The 24,152-nt window shown below is 57.6% G+C and overlaps 1 protein-coding gene across 1 annotated transcript in view; it reads right to left on the reverse strand.

The window, feature by feature from the left end:
* TRPV4 (transient receptor potential cation channel subfamily V member 4) overlaps positions 1–18,241 on the reverse strand; it is a 36,611-nt gene extending 18,370 nt beyond the window's left edge. The window contains exons 1-2 of the mRNA XM_044775707.2: positions 18,163–18,241; positions 3,916–4,332 (exon numbers count right to left, since the gene is read on the reverse strand). Of these exons, the coding sequence (XP_044631642.1) occupies positions 3,916–4,301 (386 nt within the window). The 5' untranslated portion in view covers positions 4,302–4,332; positions 18,163–18,241. The remainder of the gene's footprint in view (positions 1–3,915; positions 4,333–18,162) is intronic.
* Positions 18,242–24,152: the final 5,911 nt, after the last annotated feature.

Here is a 24,152-nt window from a genome sequence, read left to right on the forward strand (position 1 = left end):
GCCACCCATCTAGCTACCCATCTACCCATCCAGCCATCCACCCATCCAGCCAGTCAGCCAGCCACCCAGTCATTCAGCCAGCCACCCACCCACCCACTCATTCATCTACCCACTCACCTACCCACCCATCCATCCATCTGCCATCTATGTACCCATCCACCCACCCAAATTCATCCATCCACTCACCCATCCATCCATCCATCCATGCATCCATGCATCCATCCATCCATCCACCTACCCACCCACCCAGTCGGCCAGCCAGCCAACCACCCATCCATTCATCCATCCACCCACCGACCCCTCTACCCATCCATCCACCCAGCCACTCACCCACACATCTATCCAGCCACCCAGCCACCCAACTACCCATCCATCCATCCATCCATCCATCCCTCTAACCACCCTTCCATTTTATCCAGTACTTATACTAAATCAGAGACTGAAAAAGATAAAGATACTGAGAAAACAAAAGGAGGAACACCAGACTAAAAGATAAAGTAACTCATTCATTTATTCAATCATTCATTCATTGATTTATTCATTCAACAAACATTTGAGACAAATGAGGCCATGCACAGAGGTGCTTAGTTCAAGGACTACCACAGAGTAAACACACAATAAATGTTAGCTGATATTAATCTTATTATTTAGCCTCCACTGTGTCCAGAGCCTGTACGTGTGTGGGAGAAATGGTGAGCCAGAGGCAGGAGGAGAAAGAACATGACACAGAAGGAGAAGGAGAAAGGAAGAGATGGAAAGAGAACGTAAAGAAAAAACAGACATTCATTTGGTCATTCAACCAACATTAATTGGGCACCTGCTGTGTGCTAGGTTTTGAGAGACAGAGAGCTGGGTGCAGCTGGCTGGGGGCACCCGAGGGCAGGAGCCCTCTCTGTCACATCCTCACCCACCCAGGGCCTGGCACATCCAGGGTGCAGTGAGAATCTGTTACGTGAACCAGAAGATAGAGGGGAGAAAGACAGAGGCAGAGACAGGGAGGGAGAGAGGAGAGGGGGGAGCAGAGGGTGAACCATGACAGAGAGGAGGTGGGCTGGAGGGGGAGGGGAGACTGAGGCCACGGCAGGCTGTGGGCAGTGGGGGGGGCTCGAGGGGGGGCTACAGGGGCAGAGAAAGCCGGCGGCTGGCCGGGGCAAGTGGACAGTTGCTCCCCCTCCTTCCTCCGCCCGGTCCTCAGACTTTCCACCGTGGGGCAGGGCCTCCAGGGAGGGGGAGAGAGGGGCCCTCCTGCCGATGGGGGCACAGAGAAGGGTGCAGCCCCCATTTTACCTGCTCCTGAGCTTAACTTTGGAGCCAACAAACAAAGTTAAAAGACCTCGCTGAGGCAGCCGTTGGGGCCTGAAGCTGTCACCCATGCAGCCACACCCCAGCTCCTCCACGGCCCCTCCAAAGCCGTTAGCCCTGACAGTCTGGGCACAGGGTGGGGATGAGGGCTCGAAGGAGGGGGTCTGAGGGAGGGGAAAGGGAGACACAGAGCGACCAGCTTCCAACAGGACCTCGAGGGATGGGGCACTTCGCTACCCTGGGCCTGTTTCCACCGTGAGCAGAGGCCACGCAGATCGTTCAGTAGCGTGCGGACTATGAGGCCCCATTCCTTGGACACGTCGAGCCTCTCCAGCCTCGGGCCCTTCTTTGTGCACCTCCCTCCACCTGGAACTCCCCACCCCTCCTTCCCCCATGTGGCTGCCCCTTCTCATCCCTTAGCTTTGGGCTTAAATGTCAGCTCCTCCGAGAAGCCCTCCTGGACCACCTTTCCTGTACCAGCTCCCCTCTCCCACCTTAACACGTCCCCCAGCTGGAACTGTAGAGTCCTGTGCTTATTTACTTGCTTAGTACCTGTCTTGGCCTCCAAACTGGAGGTGGCAACGAAGGCTACTCAGTGTCTAAACTGACGGGGTGGAATCCCGTCTGGCTCACCCCCGGAGCCCCAGGACCCACCCACTGCCCGGCACGTGGTGGGTGCTCGAGAAACACTCACTGAACGAATCAGTGACTCAGCGAATAAATAAAGGGGACAGCTCCTGACCAGGCAAGGGCTGAGATGGTGAATGGGCTTCATTCAAGGGCATAAATGAGTCTGTGACCAGCAAGGGGACAGAGGAGGACCAGGTGAGCAGAGGACACCTCTAGACTTCAAGATTGCCCTCCAGAAACACACAGGGGCCTGAGAGGGGTTCTCTGGGGTTTCCGTGGGTGGATGGCAGGACAGATAGATGACAGATGGATAGACGGGTAGATAAATATTTGAGTGAGTGATGAGGGACCGAGGGACCAGACAAGCGGGTGGACAGGTGGAAAGATGGGTAGCTGGATGAATGGATGAGTAGCTGATGGAGCAAAGGGGCTGGTTTCCAAGTCTGGGTCAATCCAGGGCACGTTAGGAACAGCAGGGTCCAGACCTAGAGAGGATCATAAACTGCACTAGGCCACCAGGAGCAGAGGCTGGGAGCAGAGGGGACAATGAGACTGTAAGCCCCACTCCCTCCCCTAAATTGCCAAAAACTTGGGGAAGTCCCCAGACTCCCTAAGCAACCAGGAAGGAGAACTCAACCTTGCAAGGCAAGGAGTCCGCAGGTGACAGACACCAGGGTTATGCTGGAAACAGAACCCTGGGGGCCTGGGATTGCAGAGTGGCACACAAACGACATGAAGGTGCCGTGCAAATGCCTATGAGTCTGGAGTCCCGGCTGCAGGACTCAGCTCGGCAGAGCCCACTGGCGGGAGGTGACCTCGGGGGTTGGAGGCTCCCTGTCCCCAGCTAGGCCTGGCATAGAAGGCATCATTCTATGGCCATGGCCATAGACCACTCCGTGGAGATGGCCACGTGCTGTTACCCCAGCCAGGGGCTTCTCTCCACTCTCCTGCTCCTCTTTCAGCCAGCCTCCTTCACGGGAAAGAAAGGGTTAACGCCTTGGCTGGAGGTTTGAACTCTCCCCAAGTCCCAGGAAGGCCACGAGATGCCCAGAAATGAAGGTGATGCTTAGAGAAGACCCAGGACGGGCAGCTGGGGGGTGTGCCAACAGGAGAACGTAGATGGATAGATGGATGGATGGATGGGCAAATGGATGAAAAGATGAGTGAATGAGTCAGTGACTGAGCAAATGAATGAGTGAACGAACAAATGGACGGGCAGATAGCTGGGTGAATGAACTGGTGATTAGAAGAAAGGAAAGAAAGAAGGAAGGAAGGAAGAGGGGGAGAGAGAAAGAAAGAGGAAGGAAGGAAAAAAGAAAGACATTAGAAATGAAATGAATGAATGAATTATAAATAGTTTGATAGATAACTGACGACTGGATGAATAGAAACACTAGGCAGATGGGAGGATGGATGGATGTTTGAATGAGTAAATGGTGGATAAATAGAAGGTTGGTTGTATAGTGGATGGCTGGACAGATAGACAACAGATGGACAGACGGTAAATAGATATTTGAATGAGTGGACGGTGGATGGATGGATTGGACAAGTAGATGGACAGGTGGAAAGACAGGTAGCCAGATGAATGAATGAGTAGATGATGGATGGATGCATGCATGGATAAGTGGATGGATGGATGGATGGAGGCATGGATGGATGGATGGGTGGGTAGAAAGAATGGATGAATGAGTGGATGGATGGAGGAATGGATACATGGATGGATGGATAAAGGCATGGATGGATGGATGGGTGGGTGGAGGGGTGGGTAGAAAGGATGGATGAATGAGTGGACGGATGGATGAATGGATACATGGATGGATGGAGGCATGGATGGGTAGACAGGTGGGTGGAAAGAAGGATGGATGAATGAGTGGATGGATGCATGCATGCATGAATGGATGAGGCATGGATGGATGGATGGGTGGGTGGGTGGATGAATTCAATACAGAGAAGACCATTGGCCAGGCAGCCAGCAATACTCACTCTATGACCTTCTTCCTCCACCGCTTGTTGTCACTGGGATGGTGACGATAGGTGCCATAGTCAAAGAGCGAGTCCATGGGTGCCTTCTTGGGCCCGGGCACCACCGAGGACTCATACAGGGTGGACTCCAGCAGGTCAATGGGGTTGGGCACCCCCTTGCGGAAGGCGCCCTGGAACTTCATGCGCAGGTTTGGCCGCCCATCGCTGGGGCCAGCAGGGCGACCCGTATCATTTGGTGAGTGCGAGGGGGAGCCGTCTTCCCCTTCAAACAGATTGGCCAGCGAAGAGAGGGGGAAGGCCTCCCCACCAGGGATGCCACTCTCATCCCCGGGGGCCTCGGCCATCTCCCCAGAGCCTGTGCGAGGGCCTTCGCTGGGGTCCGCCATTCTGACCCCGCACCCGTCTGCACTGCTCGGCCTGCAAGGGAACGGGAGGGGAGTCAGGCAGAGTCTGCCACTGGTGGGGGCTCCAGGAAGCCCCCTCCCACGTAGGCAAACAGCACTGCTGCCAGCCGCTTCAAAGCCACGGTTGTAATGACAGGGGTGTGGGGTGGCCACTCCCAGATGTGGTTGGCTGCCGGCCCCAGGCGGGAGCTGCAACAGGAGCCTCTTTCAGAGGCCTGGAAAGGCCTGTCTGCCTCAGGTCCAGCTTCCCTGGGCATCGGCTGGAGGAGGACGGGCCTCAGAGCCACCCTGGACCCCAAACCCGGAGGCTGGGGCTTATGCCTGACCAACCCAACCAGCCTCAGAGCTCCACAGAGCAGAGTTCGAAGCCAGGCTCCACCCCGAGCAACTGCGTGATGCTGGGCAAGTCAACGTCTCACAGCCTCGTTTTCCTCACCTGTGAAATGGGGATGTCAGGCACCGCGCTGACCACTGGGAGGCACGCTCTCCATTTTACAGAACAGAAAATCAAGCTTCCAAGACTTCAGTTGACTTTCCCCCAGTGCCAAGGGCTGACCCCTCCCTCCTCTTTCCGCCTGGTGAACTCCCACCGGCCTCTGTTCCCAGTTCAGTTGTCCCCTCCTCCGGGAAGCCCTCCCCATCTGCGCGTTCACGGGATTAGTTAATTCCCGGCTGCGAGCACCGGGTGGCAGGGAATGAGCCGTCTGGTGCCCTCCTGTGTCCCCAGCAACTGGAAGGGCACCGCAGGGACAAGCGACCTTATGACAAAGGAGTTCTTTGTCTCCATTTCTCAGGCGAGGAAACTGGAGCTTTAAGAGGGGCAGTCACAGAGCTGGTGGGGAGAAGAGCTGCACTGGAACCCACGGCTCCGGGCCCAGCATTTCGCCAGGAGAAGGGCAGGGAGGGGCAGGGCCCTGCTGGCGGACTGGCAGCCCCTGGCCTCTGCGGTGCACGGCTGGGCGGGTGGTGCTGGCACTGAGGGCCCATTTCCTGGAACTCCCACCATCCCGCCCGGGCTGCAAGGAGATGTCTGAAAAACCCTCTTTTCTGAGTCTCTCCCTCCCCGCCTGACACACCAGCAGAGGCACCAATAAAGACTGGCTCCCACCTTGTTTGTCCTGGGCTGCCAGGAGGGAAGGCTTGGGCCGCAGAAGTGAGGGCCTGGCAAGGGGCCTCTCTTGGCGGGCACGGCAGGGCACACAGATGTCAGAGTTCCCACTGGGGACTGGCCGCCCCTGGGCCCCAGTGGGGAGGGACAGCCTGGACTTGTGAGTCACCCAGGCCTGGCTTCTAAGCCCAGCCCTGCTATTTACATGCAGCGCGACCTCGGGAAAGTCACTTTAGCCTCCCGAGCCTCAGTTTCCTCATCTGTAAAATGGGTACAATTGCAGCAGCTTTTTCACAGGTTTGGGAAGAATGAAATGAGATCGGACATGCCCAGTGCCGCCCCTGGCACTAAACGGGGGGCTGTCGCTGATATAATCAAAGGGAAAAGGATGGGCGAGGAGTGGTTTCTGGAATCAGATACACCTGGTTCTGTCTGGGCCCTGGTTAGTTAGCAGCTGTGTGGTCTCGGGCCAGTCACTTCCTCTCTCTGGGCCGCAGCTTCCCCACTCATAAAGCCAGGGTCACCACGCCCCCTCCTAGAGTTCTTGGGAGATGACAGGGACCTCGGGAATCTGAAGCGCCCACTCAGGGCCGGCACCCGGTAGGAGCTCAGGAGACATTAGCTCCAGTCCACCTGCCAGGTGGGGGAGGGAGACCGGGCCCCGGGGCCCCTCGAGGCCGCCATGTGAGTGTGGCCTTGGTTCTGCAGGGACAGGGGGCATGCTGAGGCAGGGAGGGGTGTCCGTTGGGGTGCAGGCATGGAGGGGGAAGAGCGGGTTTCCCGGGCACAGCCCTGGTGGCCTCATCGGGGACCCCGGGGTCAGAGGGAGAGGAGGCGCCAGGCACGTGCCTCTGCTGTCCACACCCTAATACCGCACCCCTCCCCAGGGACCCCTCACCCCACGGGGGCAGGGCCTAATGGACACCCGCCTCAGGGAGCTCCTCAGGCCAGGGGAGGCAGCCGGGAGAGCCCCTCAATCCCTGCCATGACTGCAGCCCCCCCCAAGGGACCCCAACCCACATGGCATCCAGGCTTCCTGGGGGCTCCACAACAGGGCCTCTGAAGTCAGCCAGCCCCGGGTTCAAACCCCCTCTGAGCCACTCACTCGCTCAGGGAGCCTCGGGCGAGGCACATGGCGACCGCGTTTAGCGTTTTAATTATGGTGAACTGGTAATTACGAAATAACCCCGTCAGCACTGTGACCATGTCGCCTCGGTCCACCGGCACAAGCCTCAGTGCCTCACACACGCACCCTTGCCAGGTCCGCACTGCACCCCGAGGCCAGGGGCTCTCAGCAGGGCCATTCTGCTCCCAGGGACACTTGGCAATGTCTGGGGACATGTTTGGTTGTCACACTGTGCAGAGGAGAGAGGCCTACTGGCCTCTAGTGGCTGCTAAACATCCTACAGTGCCCGGGACAGTCCCCACCACGAGCAATGATCCAGCCCAAACATCAGTAGTGCTGAGGTTGAGAAACCCTCCCTTGGAGGTAGGTATTGCTATAATTCCCATTCTATAGATGATGAAGAAGCTGAGGCTCAGAGAGGTTAAGTGAGTTGCCTGAGGCCACACAGCAGCTTAGCAACAGAGCCTGCATTCAAATCCGGGCAGTTGGCTGCAGAGCCTGGACCACCCTAACCCCTCGGTTGACTGGGCCTGGCCTGGTGCCACACCAAGCCCTTACTGTATCTTGTTCAAGGTGCACGACAGCCCTGAGAGGTGACGATTATGGCTACAGTCCATGCTCATCTCTCTGAGCCTCAGTTTCCCTCCTGGTTAAGGAGGGTCACAATAACAGCTATCCTGTAGGGCTGCCATGACATAAGGCAGGTCAGGTGTCTCTCAGGTACCTAGTCAGCACTGGATAAACGCCGTCATCGTCCTCATCACCCCGTGGTACAGGCCCCTTCCCTGCCCTCCTCACCCCTCCCACGCACACAAGTGTTGTAGTCTGCAGCCTGGCAGCCACGGCCCACGGTCGGATTCACCCAGCCCCTCCCGGCCTCTCCCTCGGTTAACCCCCCAGAGCCTGGTGCACAAAGCTGGGGCACTACTCCCATCTTACAGCTGAGGAAACTGAGGATCCGAGAGGAGCCATAAAGGCTCCCCAGGGAGTGACTGGCCATAAAGGACCCCCGATCCTAACCCTGGACTCCTTCCACACCACGCCACCCAAGCACGTGCACACACCAGTGAGCATGTACACAGAAATGTACATACGTGTATACACACGCACACAGCCTGCCCGGCTGCTCTGTGGCAGATTCTCCCCATGCTGCCCTGTTCTCTGTGGTCGGGGAGAGAGCTCACTCCCTGTTCTAATTTGCTCCGTAGGCTGTCATTACACATTCCAAACCCCTGCCAGACAGAGGGGGGAAGGAGGGGCGCAGGCCAGGGGGAGGCAGGGAGGCCTCGTGCGCCTCCTGGGCGCGTGAATGTTGTGTGCGCTCATTTGCGTCTTTCCCCACGTGTGCATGCGGGTGCGTGTGCCCGCTGCGAGCAGGGCGTCGCGGGGCCCTTCACCACCCCCCACCGGAATGCCTTTGCAGCAGGCAGGACCCAGCGAGCACCAGGCGAGCCTGAGGGACTCAACCCAGGACGTCTACGCATGAGTGTGAACATTCCCACACTGCGACCCCATGGAGTTCATTTAAAGCCGCGGTTTTCAAACATTTTTGTTTTACGCATCTAAATCGTTTTTTTGAGTATGTATCTGAGATTATAGTCTGCGCACAGAGGGCAGTTGTGGCAGGATGGACAGAGAGAGGATCTGAATCTCTGGGCCCAAGAAGCAGGATTAGAAACCATTCGCCTATTCATTTAGTCAACAAGGGTTTATTGAGCACATACTGTGTGCCAGGCACTGGGGACACGGAGGTGAGCAAGACGGAGGAATCCCTGCCCTCCTGGGGCTGACCTTCTGGGGGCAACAAAGTAAACAGCTAGACAAAGAAAGAAGCAGAGTCGTGTCTGACGGTGTGAAGAGCTGTGTAGACCCGAAGGACTCCGGAGTGGCCGAGTTAAGGGGTGCAGGGGTCCCCAGCAGGGGGAGGGGACACAGGGCTCAGCCAGGGTCCCCAAGCCCTCCTCTCTGCCCAAGGGTCATGCGTTCTCCTCTGATGGCCCCTGGGGATGCAGTTGGGGCCCATGCCCTGAGGAAAGGGCACAGAGTGGGAGCTAGCATTTTGACGTCAGACAGATCAGGGAGTTGGCTGGCAGACCCCCTGCTCAAGAGCTGGGTCTCTCTTTCCTCACCTGCCCTGGGGATCTTAACTGGGTCATTGTGGGAATAACCAGAGTTGTGTCGAGCACCCCTCCCTAAGCAGCAAATCGCATGACAAAGCAAAGGGCAGGGGCCTTCCCTGGAGGGCGGAGGTCTCCGGCTCCATCCCCGCTCCCTACACAGAGGAGGGTGGAGGGAGGGGCCTGGCCTCACCGCTCCCCTCCCCCTCACCCCTGTGGCTTTGCCCGATCTCACGGAAACCCTGGCACATATTTGTCAAATCCCGTCCTCCTGATTCTGCGACCAAGGAAAGCTGCTTAAACATGGGGGCAAGTGTGGGCCTGCAGGTGCTCCACCCCACGGGGAAGGGCTCCAGGGAACCAGTTCCTGCTGGTTCCCTCCCTCCTGGGATCAATTCACCCCAACAGGCATCTGTGGAGTGCCACTTGTTTGCAGGGCACCGGGGAAGCACGAAAGAGTGGAAGCTCAGAGAACTCACAGTCTAGGAGGGAAGACAGCCGGGCTTTCCCTCCTCCAGCCTTGGCCCTGGCCGTCCCCTCTGCCTGGAACTCCCCTTCACTGGCTGCCTCCCATTCTTCAGGTCTCCTCTTAGCCAGCACTTCCTCTGAAAAGCCTTCCTGGCTCCCCAGTCTAGACCAGCTCCCTTGTTGTTCACTCTTAGAGTAACAGGTGCCTCTAAGGGGACATTGAGGAATGGTGAGGCCTGAGGCATTGGGAGAAGGTAGGTGGGAAGGAAGAAAAGATGGGCAAGTGGGTGGGTGGATGCGTGGGTGGGTAGGAGGCAGGCAGAGCAGGGGGGAGCTTTTGGGCTCTTAGAGAGACCCAGCGCACTTTCTTTTTTTGGTGAGGAAGTTGGCCTTGAGCTAACATTGGTTGCCCATCTTCCTCTTTTTGCTTGAGGAAGATCATCCCTGAGCTAACATCTGGGCCAACCTTCCTCTACTTCGTATGTCAGATGCCACCAAATCATGGCACAATGAGCAACTGTGGGTCCGTGCCTGGGATCCAAACCCGTGAACCCTGGACCACTAAAGTGAAGCATGTGAATTTAACCACTATGCCACCAGCTTGGCCCTCCAGTGCACTTTCTCCCCGCAGATCCTGGGGCTCCTTGCCCAATCTGTGGGGCCTCCCCTTCCCGTGGTACGTAGACTAAACATGACTCTGAGCACTTGTCATTCCAGATCAGTCTTGGAGGGGTGGCCAGGGAGCCTGAAGTTTCCTGGTGCTGGAGAGGAAACACCAGCTCTGTCCAACCCCCCACCTTCCAGGGGAGGAAACTGAGGCTCAGAGAGGTGGCGTCTCTCGTCCAGTGTTGCTCAGCTCCTTCAAGGGAGAAGCAGGATTAGAAGCCGTGTGGCCCCAGGACCTGTGCCTTCAATGGGTACTTTACAAGGACCAGGGGCCTCAAGACGGGTGAGGTGGAAGAAGGGGGTGAAGCAAGAATGGTGAGGGGTGGGTGGCTGCCAGCTCACCAGCTGTGTGACCCTGGGCAAGTTACCTGGCCTTCCTGTGCCTCGGTTTCCCCAGCTGTAAATGGTGATGATCATACCATCTCTCCCAGGGGACTGGTGTGAGGGTTAAGCTGAGCCCAGGGCCTGGCAGAGAGCACGCACTCGGTAAAGGACGGCCACTGTGAGCATCCTTGGTATCATTATATTATTATTATTAGAGATGGATGAACAAGCAGACGGAGGACCAAGGAAGGTATGAGTGCCAGGAAGGCGGAGCAGCTGGGCCTGGAGCCTGGCACCCTGGCAGCCACCTCAGAGCAGCCGCCACTGGGAGCAGCCGGCTGGGAGCCCAGCCTGTTGGCAAAACTGCTGCCCGCCAGGCTGCCCGAGGCCCCGGCCCCTGGTGGGCGGTAGCAGTGGGGGCATCATGCCACGCCGGGCACCCTCCTCAGCCAGCCTATATTTACCTAGCAGGTCTCAGCCCAGCCCGCTTCCTGTTTGCCGCACAGTGGCCGCCTGTCCAGGGCAGACAGAGCCCCAGTGTCCTGTCAGGTCCCCCTAGCCAGGAGGGCGCCCCCCTCAAGCTCGCACCACCCAGGCGGGGCAGGGCTGGGGTGACTCACCGGGCCCCACAGAGGGCACAGCCAGTGCGGCCACAGCAGTCACCCGGTCATTTCACAAGTCCTTGGTGGAGGGCTCCCGCCAGGGTGCACAACCACCCCTCCGAGCTGTCACGGGCACCCATTCACGTCCAAGGGTCCCCGGGCCTGGGCGAACCCCCGGGAGGCAGTGTGGTTGAATGGGTTCAGAGCATGCGCCGTGCAGCACAAAAGGCCACATCTCCTGGGACTCTATTTACATGAAACATCAGGACAGGCAAATCCACAGAGACAGAAAGCAGATTAGTGGCCGCCAGGGGCTGGGAGATTGGAAGGGCTGTGATTGTTAATGGGTCTGGAGCTCCTTTTTGGGGAAGAGGAAAACGTACTCAAACTAGACAGTGGTAATGTCTGTACAGCTCTGAATATGCAGAAAACCCACTAAATCGTACTCTTCGAAAGGGTGAGTTGTATGGCACGTGGACAACATCTCACTAACGCCTCCTGGCTCGGCGAGCTTGGGCAAGCGGCTCTGCCTCCCCGAGCCTCAGTTTCCTCGGTACAATGTGGGCACGTCACAGGGATCAAACGTCCATAAAGGGGCTGGCACACAGCACAGGCTCCAGGACATGGCGCCTCTGGCCCAGGAGGCCCCGGCTTCTTCCTCCCTTTCCTCACCCCCATCCCGGCAGAGCACAGCCCCAGGATCCCACCCCTCAGACTCAGCTCCGCTCGGAGCACGAGCACGATGCTCCAGCCCAGGAGGAGGGAGACCTCAAAAGCTTGGGACCCCCTTCTCCCCGGCCCAGCCCCTCTCCTGGAGGACAGTCACAGCCACAGAGCTCCCCCCCACCGCCAGAGAAAATTCTGTAGCCTCAGAAACCGCCCAACCTATATTCTGTTCCCCACCTGCCCCTCACTGGCTGGGTGGCCTTGAGTAAGTCACTTTGCCTCTCTGGGGCTCAGTTTCCTCTTCTGTAAAATGGGGGAAATCATTACTGCCACCTGGGAGGGGTGACCCCATATTGGCTTTATAATTACTGTCGTACTGAATATTCATGCTTTCAATTAAAAAATAAAATGAGAGCTCCTACCCCAAAGGGAGGGGTGAGGCTTGAACGCGCTAATTCAGGCATTGAGGACACTGCCTGATGCACAGTAGGTGACCAACAAAGACGAGGTCCAGGGAGCGCAGGGCGGAGTGGGGCTGGACCCACCGGCTCCGAGGCCCGGCTGGTGACTCTGCTCGGAGCCCTCGCCTTCCAAAAGGGTTTCCTCACCTCCTCGGTTCCATCTCTGCCACCTCGGGGAGGCTGCCGGGACAGGCACCGCCCTATCTCCCAGCAGACAGGCTGAGACCCAGAGGGGACAGGACCCCCACCCAGCCATGCACACACCCCTCCACCTCGTTCCCACGCACAAACGTCCCAAGGTTCCCAAGTCAGAGAGGAGGGCAGACACCGTGGGATGGACGAGTTGGGCGGGAGCCCGGGGAAGGGAGCCCAAGGCAGCAGAAAGCAGGTTTGAGACCCTCTCTCTGCCGCAGCCCACCTCACCACCAGCCTGTGCCGAATGCGGGCTGCCGTCTCTGGTCACCTGCTTCGAATTGCAGCCGAGGCCAATGCCCGAAACCCCACCATCGGCGGTGCCTGCTGCACTGGTACATTTCACCCAGCACCTTCCGCTTAACCCAAATAATAGCTCTAGATGTTAGATACTACTGTCTCCATCCCCAGACAAAGAAACTAACTGCCAGGAGGACGGGAGCGCGGGGCTGACATTTACCCACCACCTACCATGCGCTGAGTACCTTCACATTTACCTCCAGTCTGAAGTGGGCATTGTTGCCATCCCCATTTCACAGATGAGCAAACTGAGGCTCCAAGAGACCGAGAGACCCAGCTGAGGTCACAACTCAGCAGGAAGGGAACGTGGCTAGGATTCCAACCATCGGCTTTTAAACGCACTTCAGTCCATCCCTTTGGGGTCCAGGATGCCCTCTCCCTGGGGCCACCTTTCTAATGCCCTTGGAGCTCACCGGGGCAGGCGGGCATGGGCATGAGGAGCTGGGGTGCTGCAGGCAGACAGACGGAGTTTGAACTTGGCTTTGCCACTTAGTAGCTGTGCGACCCCAGGTGGTGTGTGGAACGACGGGAACTCAGACTCAAGCTGCAGGAGGGCAGGGACCTCCTCTGTTCCAGGCACCGCTGGGTCCCCAGGGCCTGGACCAGGGCCTGGCACATAGTAGCTGCTCAAGATACACTTGCTGAATGAATGGACTCAAGGAATCAATGAGCAAACTCATGGACACAGACGCAGGGACTCAGAGACAAGCCCAGTCATTCCCCACAGGACAGACGGGTGCGAACGCTGAAACTCAGCCCAACTAACCAGGTAGCTAGCCAGCTGCCCCCCTCCCACCCTTTAACGGATAACTAACGTAGCACCGAATGCCTCGAGACCCCCTGTGAGGGTAAGAGCCTCCATGGGTCCATCCTATGGCTGAGGACACAGAGGCTCAGCGAGGCCAGGGCACTCGCCCAAGGCCACTGGGTCCGAGCAGGCGGTTTCTCCTGATGCCCCTGCCTCGGTGATGGGTCTGTTCACTCCTTCCTTCCTTCCTTCCCTCCATCTGCACGTATTCCGGGCACCTCCTCTATGCTAAGGGGAGACAGGAGGGAACCAGGCCAACACGTCCCCACCTGAGGGCAGTCGGCCCCTTGCCCGCTGGGGTCTCCCCTGAGCTCGTGGGGCGCACCCAGGGCATGTGTTGGAAGAGGCCCCCCCCCCATAAACACACACCCCCCCACACACCCCCACGAGGAGCTGTCCCAGAAGGTGGCCAGCTCTCCTGGTCAGCCGGGTGGAACCCAGGCCACTCCACCCTCGGGGAAAAACAGGCCCCGGTGAGACTGAGGCCCTTTGTGCAGGGGAGGGCAGGGGGGTCGCGGGGGAGGGGGGCCATTACTCACCACCCCAAGAAAAATAAGAGTATTCCCATTTGCTAAATGGCCCGCCTGTCTGCCCCTGGGGCCCCCACCTCCTTCTGTGGTCTTTCCCACCCTCTGACCTCATCTGGGGCAGACCTACTAGCATTCATGGAGGGCTCTCTACGCCCCTGGCACAGTCTCTGTGACCCTCCCTCACCGATGAGGAAATCTGCTCAGAGAGGTGGGGTGACCTCCCTGAGGCCACACAGCCAGCAGCAGCCAGGGCTCAGGGTGGAAAGCGGAAGACAATTATCAGGAAGGGGTGCAGAGGCAAGAAGGAAATCATAGTCACAGTGAAAGGGAGGTCCTGGCCTCCCTTCCTCATTCCAGGGTGCCAGTTCACGGGACACAACGACACCTAAGGCAGGAGGCATCCAGGCTGGGGCAGGAGTGGCAGCCAGAATAACCCGAATCCCCCTCAAGCTGCCAGAGCTCTGACTTCCAGCAAACCCCGGGTGGCAGCCCCAGGAACAGAGAGGTTAAGCCACTTCCTGAGGTCACACAGCAGCAAGTGGCAGAGCTGGGACCTGAACGAGGTGGGTCAGACTCCAACAGAGGTGAGTCCAAGGTGGCTTTCCAGGAAGGAAGCTGAGCTGGCCACTGGGCTTTTCAGGGACCCAAGGGGACCAGAGTCACTCGCATCTGGCTTCCAGGTCCAGGTCTACCATGAGCCCCAGGTAAACCGCTTCTCTCTCTGAGCCTCAGTTTCCTCAGCTGTAAAATGGGACTCAGTCTTCCGGTCCCCATCCAACTCCAGTGGGGGTGAGGCCGTGACACCATCGAAGTGAACATCGGGTGACAGACGTTGGTTACAAGCTAAACAGTCCCTGTTGGGCCAGAGACAGTCCACACCCACCCACGAAGCAGGCGCCATCATCATCCCATTTTACAGACGAGGAAACCGAGGCCCAAGGGAGTGAGGGAACTCACGGGGAGCCGGGATCCGAACCCAGTGGCCAGGCTCTGGCGCTGGTTTTTAAGCATTAAGTCACCCAAGTAGGAAACACTGAGGGCTCCTGGCGCTCAGTCGAGGCCCGTGAATGTTCCACGGCTGAAACGCAGCTCCTCGGTCCAAACGCAAGTCTGGATCTGCCCTTGCTCCCTTCCGCCCGCCCACCCGCCTGGCACGGAGGGGCTCTCCGAGGGCGCCCAGGCATGCATGGGAGGAAAACACGCCCTGGAACAGGCCGGGGAACGGGGTGAGGAAGAAGATGGTGCTTCGGAGCCCCATCTGTGTGCCTTGGACGGTCCCTGCAAAGCAGGAACTGAGAGCCATTTGACACCCATTTGCCAGATAAGGAAACTGAGGCTCAGAGACGCCCAGGTGACTTGCCCGAGCTTCCCTGGTACCAGAGCAGCAGGCCTTGGATTGAAGGCCGGGTCTGTCTGAGCAACTCAGCTTCTCCTCTCTGAACTGCAGAGTAGCTTCCCTGTGGCTCGGGGTCCAGAAGAATGGGACAGGCCAGCTTGGAAGGTAAGGGCATGGATTTGGGAATCAGACAAAGGGAGAGCAGATCCCAGCGCTGCCCTCCCCAGCGAAGAGACCCTGGGCAGGGGACTTCACTACCCAGACCTCAGTTCCTCCCTCACAAAAATGGGCACAATCGTCATTTTGTATCCAATTGTACTGACAGTGTTTGGCTCAGTGCCTGGCACACAGTAAGTGCTCAATAAATGCTTGCTACCATCATAATGACTACTAATGCAGCCAAGCCTGGATGAAGCCAGACAGAACAGCACACCCAGTGTTCAGAGTGGCAGCTGCGGGGCCCAGGACGACAAGTATCTCAAGAGATCTGAATTAATGTTTAACAGGTAAATTCCACTCCAAACCGTTGACGCGGGGCATTCCGGAGGGCCCGCCGGCATGAAATGTCCTCTCGGCTCCCTGGATCCTGAGTGCGACAAGAAAAGGAGCTGCTTCCCGGGTCCCTGTGACTTGGGAAGGGGCCTGGAGTGTCTTTCCAACAGCCAAATGGAGGAAACTGAGGCAAACAGCAGGTTGGGGGCCTATGGGGCATAGGAATGAAGGAGCTGGAAGGACTCAGCCCTCTCAAAATGATGTGTTCAGTCACTCGGTCGTGCAATAGAGATTTACGGAGCACCAGGCAGCGAGGTCACGTCTCCTGTGTTTCTCTCCCTCCTCCGTCTTCCTCCAGCCGCCCCTCTCCACTCCCCCTACCCAGGGCCTTACATCTCTTGCATGGACCACTTCCTCGGCCTGGGGAGCCTGGCCCCCACTCTGCAGCCAGAGGGACCTTTCCAGACCACACGTCCGGCACGTCCCTCCTAGCTTGGACTTTTAGGGCTTCTGGTCTGATCTAGCCCCTGCCTGTCTGATCCTTAGCCCTTCTTGTTCCCGTCACACACTCCAGACAAATGGAACAATTTCTTGGCTCTACAAGCCCCAGGTTTACCCACCTGGCAACAGGTAAAAGTCAGGTCTTTACCTGCATGCTCTTTCCCCGACATCCGCGTTTATTCTTCAAGGTGTGGCTCTAACGCCACCTTGATCAAGCCCTCCCTGATCCCTTCCCTATCTGCTCTCCCACCCTTCAGTATTCTCTCCTGACCCCCATTCATTCGACAGCATACATCTGTCAAGTATCTATCACATGTGCTCACCTTTCTGGGTGCCCACAGGGTCAGGTGAGGGTGCTGCCCGCCTGGAGGCCACGGCTGGCATGAGGGGCAATGCCAGCATCAGGGGGGCAGCAGTCAGGGGTCAGCCCTTCCTCCCATCTCACTGTCTCCCTTGGACCACTCAGTTTACGCCCCTCGGGCTGGAGCTGGCTGGGCTCCAGGTGCATGTCAGTGCCCAGCCCAGGGCTGGCACAGGTGGGCTTTCCAGGGCGGTCTGCTTAGCAAAGGAGGAAATGGCTGAGGCCCAGCTCACACCACGTGAGGCCAGAGGAGTGTCCACAGCCCCTCACCCGGATGCAAGGTGGCGGCTCCGGATTTCGCCCGGGGCATCCGGGCACCTTCCCGGCTCGCTCTCACCCTTGGCTCCCAGGCACCCCGTGCATGAGCCTGGGAGACTCCATTTCAGAACGACCCGCCCTGGTTTTACAAATGGGTACCTGACTGGCTCATGACCACCAGTTGCCATTCCCCACTCTAACATACCAATAAGGGGAGGAAAAGGGGGTCCCCAGCTGTTCTGGTTCCCACGGTTATCCCAACAGAATAAACAAGAGAAATGTGGAAGTGGCCAATTACCTTTCTTCAGCCCTTCCATTAACAAGATGTTTGGGGCAAAAATTACCAGCTCAAGCAGGATAAAGGGCTGGCACTCACTGAGCTCTGAGCCAGGCCGTCTGTCCTCACCCGGGGTCACCCTCCGGCAGTCCCATTTTACAGCTGGTTCCGCCCACACAGCCCCCACACGGACCCCACTTTTAACCTGGCAGATGCGGGGGGGGGGGGGGGGGGGGCTGCCCCTTCCCCCTGACCTCTCTAAAGAGGCCAGCTCTTAACCTTCCTCCAGGGCAGTCCCCGAGTGACCCGTGTCCTCGCCCCAGAGATAAAGTGGCAAAGCTTAAATCCTCAGTGGTTCTTAGCCTGGAGAACAAAGCCCACACTCGCCATCGCGCCCCCACCCCCATCATCGCAGCCCCACCCCCATCATCGCAGCCCCACCCCCACCGCCACCCCCAGCAGAGGCCCTTGTTTTAGAGGCTGACCGGAGCAGCGACAGGCCCACCCCTGCCCCGGCAGCTCCCAGGACACCCCCTGTGCACCAGGCCCTGAGGGCTTTGGGGCCAGACAGCCCTGGGCTTAAATTCCACTTGGCTAAAACCCCAACCTGAGCCTCAGTTTCCCCAACTACAAAGTGGGGAGGACGGACGGAGCAACCGGCTGGGGCTAGGCCAAGAGGGGAGGTGGGTGGCTCAATCCACGTGTCTGTGGGTGGTATCTCCAGGCAAGTGGAGAGTGTGGGAGTCTCTCCCTGTCCTCAGGGACCTCCCAGGAGTCTCCCGGGCAGGGCAGGAGGTTAAAGATTTCCCTGCCCCCAGGGGAAGAGTCCTCTCTAGGACTCAGTAACTAATTAACGGCCTTTGGAAGTTCCAGACTCACCAGTTCCTGCTGCTTGCTTAGAGGCGGAGGGCTAACCTCAGGCCCCCCAACTCCCGCTTCCAAGCCCCCAAAATGGGGATGCCCCCAGCGCGGGCTGCAGGGCCGCCTCGTCTCTGGTTCCTGGGCTTGGGGCTCGGGGATGCCCCCCGCAGACCCGCACCCCCAGGGCCCAGGGTGGCGCCCATTTCACAGGCGATCAAACTGAAGCCCAGAGAGGTGGTCCTCGGCCCAAGGGGACCCAGCGGGGCCCCGCGCCTGCCGCGCCCGGGGCCGGGATTCGGAACCTCCGAGACGTCCCCAGGGGCGCGAGGGGATCTCGGCTGGGCCGTCCCTCCCGGGGTCCCCGTCCCGAGGGCCCAGGCCCCACTCACCTCCGGGACAGCGCGGCGCCGGCGGCCGGGAGCGCAGCGCTTCCTGAATCCCGGCCGCCCGCCGCCCCGCGCCCCCGCCCCCGCCCGCGCCCCTCCTCCCGGCTCAGGTTCCAGCCGCCGCGCCGCCCGGCCGCCCCCGCCCCCGCCGGCCCCCGCCCCGCCCCGCGATCGCCGCCTCTGCGGGCCGGGGGTGGGGGGGGGGGGGGGGGGGCCTCAGTTTCCTCACCTGGACCATGGGCGTCACGATTCCCGGAGAGAGGGCTCTGGATGGAATCCTGAGATTTCGGGGTCCTGATTTCCCCGGCCTGGGACCGCGTCCTCATCTGAGAACAGGTGGTTGTGGCTGGTTCCTCTACGCGTTGGCTCATTCATTCATTCATTCATTTGTTCAGCAGACAATTCCGAGACTGCTCTGCTGGGGGTCCGGCCCGCTCCATGTCCAATAGGGGAGGCCCTGGTGCTACAGACAGGGCCCATCCTTCTCTTTCTCTCTTTATCCAGCGTTTAGCACACGGCCTGGCACTGAGACGCGACCCCACCTGTAGTCTCATCTTCCACTCCAGCCACTTGAATACCCCCGCAGGACGGGCAGCTCACTTCTGTCGGGACTGATTGGAAGCGTAGTGGCCCTTCACCTCTGTGCCTCAGTGTCCCTACTGAGAGGTGTGTAGATAGGTCCCCATCTCACAGTCACCGTGAAGATGCTGGGAGCACCGTGCAGAGCCCAAGAAACGTTTTTAGCCATTTTTATCATTGTTTTTACTAAATTGAGCTGACTCCCCCGTTGGTAAGACAGTGGGGTAGGTCCCTCCCACCCCAGCTACCAGCTTGCAGGTTGAGATAGCTCCCATGAGGTGTTGGCTCAGTAGCTAGAAAGTGGAATTTAGAATTGTTGGAGAGAAAGGACCTCAACAGAAGGGATGTGTTCAAACCACCGGTGGGAAACATTTATGAAAAAATAAACCCTAATAATGAACTCGCCAAGCACCTGTTAGAGGGGGGATGGCAAGTAAGCTTCCTCCCCACCAGGCTGTGAGGTAGGGATCCCTGTGCCCACTTTGCAGATGGGAAACTGAGGCCTGGAGAGGACTGTGGCCTCTCCAAAAGCTGCTCCCTCCAGGAGGGGGTGGGGAAGAGAATCTCGTCCCTCTGTGTTCCCAGCATCTCAAACAGCAAACAGGCGGCTATCTGGCCGTGGCGAGGAATGTAAACAGTCGTCCCTTCGGCCTCTCTGACAAAGCCTACTGCTGGAGGTCTTCCCGGGCTGGGGCTGTGGTGGAGCCAGGACGGGAAGCGGGAGCAACGGGCAACCCTAGTCTGGGGCCCATTGCTGTGGGAAGGCCCTTCTCAGATGACAAGAAGATGACGAGGAGGACCCAGGCCAGCAGGAGGCTGATGGAGGGGGCCGGAGGAGATGGGGCTGGGGCTGGTGCTTGCTCTGCTCCAAAGTCAAGAAGGGGCATGAGCCCTCAGCATCAACATAGCTGACCAACTCCCTCCTGACCCCATTTCACAGACAGGGCAGTGGACACCCCCATGCAAGGAAGTGACTCATCAGGGGCCTGGAGGCTGGATTTTGGCCTCTATGCCAGACGCCTGGGCTCCAGCTCTGCCCTGCGTCTGATCAGGTGGGAGCCGTGAGCAGGAGCACCTTCCTCTTAGCACCTCAATGTCCTCAATCAAAAAACTGGTATCAGTTTCCACGAAGCCAGGACTGTGTCTGTCTGTCTTGTTTGCAGCTGTAGGACCAGCTCCCAGCACTTAGTAGGTGCTTAAAAACATCCTGCTTGGGGCCGGCCTGGTGGTGCAGCAGTTAAGTTCGCACATTCCGCTTCGGCGGCCCGGGGTTTGCCTGTTCAGATCCCAGGTGTGGACATGGGACCGCTTGCCAAGCCATGCTGTGGTAGGCGTCCCACGTATAGAGCAGAGGAAGATGGGCACGGATGCTAGCTCAGGGCCAGTCTTCCTCAGCAAAAAGAGGAGGATTGGTGGCAGATGTTTGCTCAGGGCTAATCTTCCTCAAAAAAAAAAACAAAACATCCTGCTTGGTGGGGCTGGAAGGATGGGGGAATAGAGTGAGTGTTTAATGGGTGCAGAGTTTCCTTTTTCAAGAGGAGGAGTTGTGGGGACGGATGGTGGGGATGGTTGCACAACAGTGTGAATGCCACTGAACTGTCCACTTAAAATCGGTTTAAGAGGGCAGAGCTGCTTATGTGTATTTTACCCCAATAAAAAAAACAAATGGGGAAAAATACTGGTTGATTGAAAGCCTGAAGGTCTGCCTTGCCTGGAAGGGGTGAGTAGGACGAGAAGGTTGGGCACGGAGCCCAGGGCACCCAGCGAACACTTGCTGGTTTTACTAAATATGAACAAGGGCCACTGCTGGGATGTGGCTGCCATTATTTTATTGTTTTTCTTGCTGGTGAACCTCTCCAGCCTCTGCGCTGGAAGGACAAGAGACTCTTGACAGACGGAAAGAATTTTTCCTCTTAGGGAAGGAAAAGATTCCAAGGCCCTTAGCACAGGCTGAGAGTCCAGTGGGGGCTACAGGTGGGCCCAGCCCTTTTCCCCAGGGGGACACGGCCACTTCCACCAAGGGAGGTTCCCGGGCAGCACCGAGGGTCTGCTCTTAGTAAGCGCCTACTGTATGCTGGGTTCAGTGCCAGGTGCTGGGGAGAGATGGGTAAGGCAGATACGTTGGCACCTGAGGGACTTTGGTGCACCTGTCCCCACCCCCCAGGCACCCAGTTATAAAAACAAGCCGTGTGCACTTCCGTTTACAGTTGGTATAGCCCTGATGCTGCCACCAACCCAGCTCATCCCCTGACAGCCTGGAAAGGAGAGATTCTTACATCATTTTCTATAAAAGGACAGAGAGAGGCCACCAGCCTGGGATCCCACTGCTGGTAGGACTGGAACCCAAGCCTGGCAGACTCTAGAGTGGAGCGTAGCCAGTGAGAAGACAGTCTCAAACAGACAGACTGCCATGAGTGTTAGCAAGGATGTGGAGAAACTGGAACTGTCACCAAGCACCGCGGGTGGGAATGTAAAACAGTGTGGCGCTTTGGAAAACAATTTGGCAGTTCCTCATGATGTTAAATATAGAGTTCCCATAGAACCCAGCAAGTCTGCTCCTGAGGATGAAGCCGAGAGAAAGGAAAACAGACAAATACACAAAAGCGTGTGCGTAAATGTTCAGAGCAGCGTTATTCACAATAGCCAAAAAGTAGAAACAACTCAGTGATGAATGAATCAGTAAAATGGGGTATGTTTATATAGTGGAATATTATTCGGCAATAAAAACAAGGAAGTACTGACATCTGCTGCAAAATGGGTGGACCTTTGAAAATATTACGCAAAGTGAAAAAAGGCAGACCTCAAAAGCCACATATCATATGATTCTATTTCTATGAAATGTCCCAGGAGAGGCAAATCTATAGGGACAGAGAGCCGGTTAATAGGTGCCCAGGACTGGGGAGGTGGGGTTTGGAGGGTGTAGGGTTTCTTTTTAGGGCGATGAAAATGTTCTCAAATTGCTGGTGGTAATGGTTGCGCACATCTGTGAATAAACTAAAAACCATTGAATAGTATCCTGTAAATGGGTGAATTGTATGGTATGTGAATTATATTCCATTTAAGCTGCTAAAAAAGATTTTTAAAAAAGAACATGGTCTCTGGAATCAAAAGATCAGGGTGTGGCTCTATCACATTTCTAAGCTGTGTGACCTCGGGCAGGTGACCCTGCTTCTCTGAGCCTCACTTCTTCATCTATAAAACGGGGAGGGGAAGCACGCTGGCCTCGCATGATTGGGAGGAGTCAATACGATGGTGCCGGTGAGGGCTGGGCAGGCCTGGAACACAGTCACTGCTCAGTAAATAGTCCCGGCCATGCTCCCCCAACCCAGACTAACTCAACACCCCTCCTGAATGCGCTCATGTTTGCCAACGCTCTCCCTCACACTACTTAACATCTTCTGTCCCGGTCATCTTGTGAGGTTGGCATTACTGTCCCCATTTCCTTGGCTCCATTTTACAGATGGGAACTACTGAGTCCAGAAGACCGTGGGCATCCCCCACATGCCCGGGCAGAAACTTCTTTCCTCTCCCTCCCCACGCCCCGTGCTATCCTAGCCCCAGTCTCTTCTCTCTTTCTCGTCATGGGCACCCTCTCAGCCCGGCTGGGGGCCTCCCAGCTCCAGAGCTTGGCTGGGGCTGGTGTCCGGTACTTGGGGGCCTGGAGTCGTTCTCAGTTAGGGATGCGGCTGAAACCACCACGTGGGGTGGGTTCCTGCAGGCCCGGCGTCGGCCGCTCACAGCAGCCTCTCCACCCCGCAGAGAGGTGCGTCTTCTCCAGCCCTTTTCACAGACGGACAGACTGAGCCTCCGCACAGTGAAAACCCTTTGCCCGAGGTACCCGCTGGTGAAGTAGTCAGGATTTGAACCCAGGGCTGTGTGAATTCAAACTGCACCCTCCAGCCCCTATAGCAGCCACCTGACACAGCCCCATGTGCCTCAGTCCCCTCACCTCTGACGAGGGAAGCCCTGCTCGCACCCACCTGGATGAGATGGGGGGCTGTGGTTGTGTGGGAGAGTGGACCTTTTTTTGCCAATAAGTGCTGTGAATGTGCTCAAAGCATGATGAGAAGAAAAAACAGAGAAACAATTGGGGAAAGAGCACGGGGGAAGTACAGGGCTAGCATGTATGCATTTATGCAGCACTTGCTGTATGCCAGGCACTGTGTAGGGCTGTGCCCTTAAGGATTCCTCCCAGCTACAGGAGAGGAAGCACACCTACAGAGGTGAAGGAACCTTCCTAAGGTCACACAGCCAGGAAGGTGGGAGCGTCTGATGGTCTCTCTCCTTCCTGCCCCAGTGGACAACAGGCCACCCCGTGAAATCACATCCCCCCACATTTACCGAGAAGCCATGGAGATAGAATACAAACAGGCTGGGGACAATCAGCTGGTTTGCCAACCTCGGTCCTGCAAAGAGCTGGCCATTGTCCCAGAGACTGGAGGCCCCGCCCAGTCAGACACGTCAATGGAGCTCTTCTGGAATTCTCCCCTCCCCAGGGCAGAAACCTGAGGCCAGGTGGGGAGGAAGCCCTGCCCCTCATTTGACCGTCGCCATGGGCACAGCCTCTCAGCTGCGGGCACTGGCTGTGATCCCCCTTCCTCTGGGCAGCTGGCCTGGCGGCCTGCGGGTGTGGCCATTGATGCGGGGATGGCGAGCCGAAGAGTCGAAAGAAAGATTTCTTGGACTCTCAAGGTCTGGCAGTGGTGCTCTTTTATTTAGAGAATAGTACGGAATAGAATGGGGACAGGACCCACGGGCAGTAAAGAGCTGCTGCGTGGGGACAGGACCCATGGGCAGTCAGAGCTCCTGCTGCTGCCCTGAGTTGAGGGTTAGGGCTAAATTTATAAGGCACGAGTACGTGACTTATTTTTACTGGAAAAAGAAAAGATGATGTAAAAAGTCATTAAATGATTTCAGTGCAGATGGGGTCTGGTTATTGTGCGGTCATATAACTTTAGATACGAATCTGGTCATATAGATGGGCATGTAGGTGAGGATGCCCTGGGCTTCTCTCCCTGGGGCGGTCCTAATTCATACCATAAAAATCCACCGGGTCATATAGTTCGGCATGTCGGCCAGGTCACCTTGGGCTTCTCTACCTGCGGCAGCCGTAATCCACATCAGCTGTCATCTGAAGTTGTGGCAGAGGGAGGGAGGGGGGCATCCGAGCCTTTGCACCTGCGATGTTGGAGGAATTCAGGGTCTCCCAGCTGGGGTCCCTGGGTGGGCTCCTGGGGATCCATGGAATGGTGAATGGAATCATGAGTGGGTGAACGAGCACCTTCTGGAGAGAGGCCCCTGACACCCAGAGGCCTGGCCCCCACCTCACACACACATAGGTGACGAAGGCTCCATTTTCCCAGCCAGGAAGAGGCAGAGGCGGGGGTGGGGAGACAGCCTTTTCTGAGTCCCGG

The sequence above is a fragment of the Equus asinus genome, chromosome 8 (assembly GCF_041296235.1).
Source record: "Equus asinus isolate D_3611 breed Donkey chromosome 8, EquAss-T2T_v2, whole genome shotgun sequence".
Classification (NCBI taxonomy): Eukaryota; Metazoa; Chordata; class Mammalia; order Perissodactyla; family Equidae; genus Equus; species Equus asinus.